This window comes from Etheostoma cragini, chromosome 5 (genome assembly GCF_013103735.1).
Source record: "Etheostoma cragini isolate CJK2018 chromosome 5, CSU_Ecrag_1.0, whole genome shotgun sequence".
NCBI classification, from domain to species: domain Eukaryota; kingdom Metazoa; phylum Chordata; class Actinopteri; order Perciformes; family Percidae; genus Etheostoma; species Etheostoma cragini.
This window is the reverse complement of record NC_048411.1, coordinates 25,802,962-25,810,492: the sequence shown is the minus strand read 5'-3', so window position 1 is coordinate 25,810,492 and position 7,531 is coordinate 25,802,962. Positions and strand designations below refer to the sequence as shown.

The following is a 7,531-nucleotide window of genomic DNA, read 5'->3' as shown; positions in this document are numbered from 1 at the left end:
TTTTTGGAAAAAGGCTGCAATGAAACAAAGAGTGAAAAATTTAAAGGGGTCTGAATACTTTCCGTACCCACTGTACTTGTAAAACATGTGGGAAAGGTTTCAGACGTAGAGATGAATTGAATATCCACACGAAAATCCATAGAGATATAGATACATATAGATACATATAGATAGGAAGCCGTATATTGGAAGAACGTGGGGTAGATTTCCGATGTAGCGATGAGTCGAGAGTCCACATGAGAATCCTAAACATGTGAAAAGCCGTTCATTTGCAAAATGTGGGAACGATTTCCGACGCAACTATTTTGAATGCTCACGTGAGAAGGACCCACACTTTGCAAAGGCACATTATGCATATAGATAGTGAATTTTCTTTTTAAACTCACACAGTGAGCAGTTACAAAAGAATCTTTAAAAAAACCCAGATATATTTACAACTCCACTGCACTTTGATTAACATTAAATATCTGTAATCTGCAATGCATTGCCACTTACAGTATGATCCTGTATAACATGAAAACAATGACATGAAGATACTGTGAGATTTTAGCTGTAAATTTTGCTGTAACTGTAAAAAGGTTTACAGTGTACTCCAGAAGATGGAATCTGAAACTCTACAGCGTGGCCAAAAACTCTGCAAACAATATAAAGGACAAAGTTGTAGAGCATTGTCGGAGTATTCTCCCAGATGAAAATAACAAGCTCCCAACTGCGGCGTTGTTCGTCGTATTGGGAAACCAAAACCTGCCGGCTCTCGGCCGATAGCAATCACCATCACATTCTCCCGGAGATCCTACAGAGATGCGCCCTGGAAGGCAGCAGGAAATCACCCATCATGTGTGAGAACAAGCTCCGCTTCTCTGAAGCTCTCCCTCTACCTAGACTGAAAATGGGGCCTTTGGTGAGGAAGGCACGCAGCGAGGAAAGCCTTTCCTTCTTTGTTGGAGCACGAGCCTTTATCGATGGGAAGGAAATCACCTGTATTACTGGTCTATACTGACTGTGACCTCAACCACCTGAATGATGAGCATTCTTGATAATGTCTGACTAAAATATATTATTTTTGTATGTGTTTGTTTGGCACACAGACAAAATGAGTCTATTTGTGTTGCCTTATTGTTAAGCCTGGGCCTAAGTTTTGTTTAGAAAACATTTCTGTTGGATATAATATATCTCTTAAAGAATATGTTTACTGACCCACATTCTGAGAGACTATTTATATAAAATATGTTGGTCTCTTTTCTTTTCTTTTCACACTTTTCCACCAATAACCTAGTTATTATTGTAGAGTGCAGGTTGACGCTCATAACATTATTAGGTTACTTGTTTTGTAGTATCTTATGAGCTTCTTGTACTTGCAAATTTTTCATTGTCTACAGTTTCTGGAAATGCCAGGGGGTTAAGAAATTTTACTTAACGTAAAGCATTGTTTTTATTCTTTTTAACAGCTGACCACAGATTTATCGTTTTGTCAGGAATCTCTTTCAACTTCAAGTGATGTCAATTTTTGGAGAACTCAGATGGGTTATGAGTTATGGTTTTCTCACTGCTCAGAAAGATCTGCTGGTGTCCTAACAATGAAGCAAAGATATAATGGTGACGTTCTACACACAGATACAGATCCAAAAGGGGGCATTTTAATTTGCCAAGTGATTTGTTAAAACAAGATTGTTTTGTTTTCAATGTATATGGCTACAATTGTAATCTAGAAAACATCCACCTATTTGCAGAAATGGAGAATAGATTTAAACAAGGGTTAGCAAAGTTTCCAAACTTTCATATTTAGCTTGGAGGAGACCTTAATGTTACTTTAAATTCCCAGATTGATAGATGGCCACCTGCGCATGATAGTGTTAGAAATACATACTTTAAGCCTTTCATGGAAAGATGTGATGTAACTGACACATGGAGAGTTAAATTCCCGGATGTTTTATTCTTCACCTGGAGTAACAAAGAAAAAACTAGGCTTTCCTGTGTAGACTTTTGGCTAGTGTCAAAAAGTATTTAAGAGTAAGATGTGTCACTAAATATTCTTCCCTTTCCCTCTAAGCGATCATATTATATTATTTCTCTCAGATGGTTGCAAAGCAAATTATTGGAAATTAAATAACTCCCTTCTTAAAGTTGAGGAGGTTAAACAGAAAATCCAACAGTTGATAAAACGCTTTTTTTTTTAACAAAGCTGAGATGGAAAATTAATTTAATGTTTACTGGGATTTATTTAAATATGAATAAGCTAAATATTTTAGGAAGCTGGGTAGCAACAAAAAATTAGCACAGGTATCACCTCAAATATCACCCAATGCTTTAACACACATTTGTAAGATAAAATATATAATGTTCTTCCTTAAAATACAGGGGGCATAAGCATACACACCCCTATGTTAAATTCCCATAGAGCCAGGCACATTTTAATTTTTAAAGGCCAGTTATTTCATGGATCATCAAACATTTTTATAGATAAATAAATAACACTGAATAAAGTAGTTGTTGTGTAAACAGATATTTATTTCAAACATGCAATCAAAAAAAATGCACAGCCAACCGTATTGAATAAAGTAAGATTTCTGCTTCATGTATCCCACATCATTTGCAACAAGCCAGTGGAAGGGGGCATGGTCATACTGGCCAAAAGGGACTACCAGCTTTTTCAGGCACAGCTGATGGGATGGTGCAGGGATGCCCTCTGCTGGAAGGAGCTTATCTTCGTGTGTCAGGGCGCTGTCCTGGAAGAGCAGCTCCTGTGGAGGTGTAGGGAAGACAATCTTTTTGTCACAACAACGGTCTTCTTTAGTCGCCATCAGTACGGCCTGTTGACGGTGTGCAGGGGCCTCTGGGTTGACAATGCAGATTACTGGGGTTGCCATCTTCACTTATAGATACTGATTTACACTTAGACACAGTAAGAGCACGTGACGAAGTGGGTTTGCTCATCGTGATATCATCATGATAGGAGGGAACTGGTAACAAAGTTCCATAGGTTAAGAGATTGTAAGATATTAATGTTATGGAGTAGATCAACTTGCTTTAGGATGAGATGGACTGAAGCACAGGGGTGTGAATTGACAACCCTATATAAATGGAAAGATTTGTTGTGCTGATAGGATCACATGCCTGTTGTTAGCGCTGCTACTTTTTGGAATATGTAATTGTTGTATGTTTTGATTGTTTAATTATCCATTGACTGCAGACCACTGGAAATAAATAATCAGCTCTGGAAACAACAATGTCTGACTCTGCCTACCTACCACCATCCTAGCCACTCTGGCTAACTTACCACACAGCACAACAATATTTAAAAAATGTATGTATTAAGTTAATAATATGACAATGCATGTTATAAAAGGTCACTGATCAGAGCAGGATGACAACTGCTTAACCCTGATTACGGCTCTTCAGAGGAAGATAACTTTAAGATAGAGGTCAGATAACTTCTGAAGTTAATATTTTATCCATTTTTCAGCCCATTTCTCTCTGGCAAAGTTTGTATGCCATATCTCATAATCAGTTAAAAGTCCTTAGCCCAAAGTGTTGCCAGTAAAACGTGTCTTTCTGACAATTTCTATCTAATTCAATGCATTCATGAGATGGCACATGCTGTTATGGCATGAAAAGAAACATGAATTAGGTTAGTAATATGTAAAAGGTTAATGCTTTGTGACAGCAGCCATTTCCAAAGGCTTGGAAATGGCAGTATAGCCTTCCCCCTTATCATGAGCCTCCACTATCTTCTTTCTGAGCTCAAGACTGATTTCGTAGTTTTCAGTAGCCTCTCAATAATCTGTTCAAGTGTCCTGTTCATTGGAGTCCTTTTATGCTGATTGAATGCTTAGGTGTTGTTAGGGAAGCCAATTGACTGCACAGGTGTTGTTTGAAAGCTAATTGGTTAATTAAATGTGTTTTTAAAGCAAAAATTCACATGGGGGCTAATATTTTTGACCACCCCCTTTTTCACCAAAAGCTACTAAATGGCATTGGGGAATGCGTGATTGTATCAAGTTTTATCAATGCTGCAAACATTGGGAAGAATTTTAAGAAATTGTTCCATAATTCAGTGGGTAGTGATAATTTTGGCCTCAACTGTATACAGTCAAAAGCATTGTTCAAATAACAGTGTCCTAACCTAACGCCACCTAAGCCAATCTAATTCATCCTTACCTTGCCTAATCTAACCAAGTGCAAGCACAATTTATCTGAGGCTTTGTGCCAGACATGTTATAGCCCAATGTGTTATGTTGGCAGCTGTTGTCTTCCGTCCTGTGTGTGTGTCTCCCCCCTTTTCCCCCCACTGTGTCTGTGTGTCTGTATGTGTGTATTGTTGACCTGCCAGAAAGTTTGGATACACCACTGCCTGCCCTCCTCAGCCCCTGTCCAGCTCGGAGTCATCCTACCTTGTGTTTTCTGTCCTTGGCTGCTGTAAGTGCAGAAGTTACATTAAATGTTTTGATGGAGCTTTGTTGGGGAAACGTGACCAGCTATTTCGCACTGTAATGGATAACAACCCCCAACTGCTAGGGGTGAGAATCACCAGTCCTCGGACATGACGGCGTCTCCGTTCCACCGGGAACCCCCAGCTACGTCACAAGAGCCATTCACTGGAGAGGTGAACGAGGCCCGTGGATTCTTGGTACAGTACGGAATAATTTGTGATATCAAGAATGAGACACTAGGTGACAGTAGTTCTCCTTTTTCATATGAAGACACATTCAATTAAAGCCCCTTTGTCAGTGGTTTGAGCTATATAAACCACATTGCACGCCAGTGATACTTTTTGTCATACCCTAGAAATTTTATGATTATCTTTCGTTATTCTAATCTGTTCCTCTGGAGGTCCCCCTGTTATATTTCAAATGGTTATATAGAATATAGAGACATGTTTTTGGAATTGTTAAAAAAACCTGGCTACATAAAGATGAAGACCTGTTAAAAGAGGGGGCCTGGGTCTGCCAAACACGTTGTATTACCTATAAGTGTTATTATTTTATTGTAAATCACAAAAAAGTAAACAGTTTCTAGGTATGTTGTAACTAATTTATGACCCATCCCAGTGGAAAAGAAGTGGCTCTTGTCAGTTGGACCTTTTGTCATCTATGCACCCCAGCTTATACAATTCATCTATTGTGTTGATTTAACGTTTGGCCCAGGGAAGTTTCCATAGTGGAAGATACCATCATTGCTCAATAATTAAATGATGTCAGTGCATGTCAGACCAGAAAATTCACTAACAGTTGGGGATAAAGTTTATCAGTTGTTGCACACGCTGGGTTTCTCACTGAATGAAAAGCAAGGAAATCCAAACTTTCATTTCTCACTTCATATGCATGAAGAGTGTTGTATCAAAATAGGGCGGGATGAAGCTATTTATATCCAGCAATAACAGCCCCAGTGTCTACAAAAATTCACATTCATATTTAAACAATATTTAATTTTAACGTCTGATCCCAGTTTACATAGTTTAATATTTTATTAAAAAATAACATCTAGATGTGTTAAAAGTTGGCTATATTTACTTGAAATGTGAATATTATATACATATTTAGGTGACAAATGTTTTCACAGTATTTTCAGTTTGCATGTTTTGCTTGGGAGCTTCTACTGACTATACGGTAATTTCTCTATATTGCAACAGAAAGTTGCATGGTTATGACAAAATCGTTAGCCTATTTTTACAAAAAACTGCTGCTACGGGGCTATAATGTGAGATACAAGGTAATGGAGCCTTTCCTTCATTGTCATGTTTTTTTAGAAATAAACAATGGACAAACAGAGTCTTTAAATGCTTCAGATGTAGTTATTCACTATCAAAGCGATGCCAAAATGAATGGGAGTCAATAGAATGCTAGCAGAAGGTGATGTCTTGTTAGCCTCAGAATCTGGCCATAGGAGGTACGCTTTCTGGATACTCGCTTCCCCCCTTGCCATAGACTGGTCCTGTCCCCTGACCAATGGGTTATCCTGATCCTGGCCAATGCCTAATGTCCGCTGTTTACACACATGCGTAGAACAAAGCGGGTTTCAGCCACAGGCTCCATCCAATGGGAGAATAAAAAAAGACCATCTGGAAGACAGAAATGCATGCCTCTAACCCAGGGACACAGAATCAGTTTCCACCAGGGTTGTTTTCCCTTTTTTCTGCAAACCTGGTTAAACTGGAACAGGGTTGAGTTATCAATATTAGTTTCCCCATCAACAAGTGCTGTAGACCAACCTCGTTTCTCTGTTTTACCCCTTTCAAATTCTTTGAGTGTAGGAAATGCTACATACCGTAACAACTCAGGTAAATGACACCAGGCTGCACTTCAAACCTCTAAAACAAGCCTAAACACGAAGCGTCAACATTGATAAACAATGACAGAAAACGAAACTTTAGACGTTTGCATGGCACTGTTCAATCAAACGACAACGCCAATGAAAATAACAATAATAAGGTGTTTAATTGCAGAATGCCTGTAATCAGTGGATTTCTCAGTAGCAGACAATGTTGTAGGTTAACCGCTCTGAGAAGGTTGGTTCCTCTACAGAAGTGACTCAATATGAACAAAAAACAAAACCTATCAGAGAAAGACAATCTCACTTTCAACACAAAAGGCATGTAGAGTTTCACTTCAACATGCAACACAAACCATCATCATAATCTGGAGATGCTTTTGAAAACTAGAACATTTCAAATGGCAATATTGCATTTTAGAACAAAACCTGTGTGTTGTCTAAGGGAGATATGTATTGTGGCCTTGTTGATGTTGGAAGATTATCCATCACAGATTAAATTCTTGCATGTCCTCTAATCAAATGCCCATAATAGTACGAGAGCTTCACAGATGCATACCGTAACTAGATATTATCTACTGTACTTTCATTTTGAGTGTGCCCAGGAGGCTTCTGGGATGAAGCAGGCCTACATCTTGCATGCTGTTCAATTTTCATGACATGAAACTACTCCTGGACGTAGTTTGGCACAGAACCTGCCATTCAAGCTTTTTTAAAGATTATTTTTGGGTCTTTTATTCCCTTTAGAGTTACGGTGAATAGACAGGAAAGGAGGAAGAGAGATGGGGGGGTTGACACACAGCTAAGGGCTGCAGGTCGGATTCGAACCTTGGCCCCTGCGGGATTCAGCCCTCATGGGGCACACGCTCTTACTGGGTGAGCTAGAGGTCACCCCGACAAGCTGTTTTTACACTTCGGTGTTGGCCGAATTATAAAAAAGAGATTAAATGTCTAGAATGTAATTGGCGATGTTTAGAGGTGGGGAAATAACCTAAATACCAAGTAACCATAATCTGTGAAGTAAGATCAGTACTTTATGAAATAGTACTACATTTGATCGTGGAATGAAGCAATACATTCCATGTACACAACCGTGCACTGGGAAGTCCCTTAGTGACTCCTTAAACAATGACCTCCGGCTTGACTTGCTGTTTTAACAGAGGCATCTTATTTCTTGGAATGGAAACTGTTATGGTTTGGGGGTTTTGTTGGGGTATTTTTCCTGTTTGGCCTTCCCTGGGTTTTTGTCCCGGCTTTGTCCCTG

At 39.0% G+C, this 7,531-nt stretch overlaps 1 protein-coding gene across 1 annotated transcript in view; it reads left to right on the top strand.

The window, feature by feature from the left end:
• The window catches only part of LOC117945425 (zinc finger protein 184-like), a 4,647-nt gene extending 4,515 nt beyond the window's left edge, over nucleotides 1–132 (top strand). Inside the window, exon 3 of the mRNA XM_034872912.1 lies at nucleotides 112–132. Within this exon, the coding sequence (XP_034728803.1) occupies nucleotides 112–115 (4 nt within the window). The 3' untranslated portion in view covers nucleotides 116–132. The remainder of the gene's footprint in view (nucleotides 1–111) is intronic.
• Nucleotides 133–7,531: the final 7,399 nt, after the last annotated feature.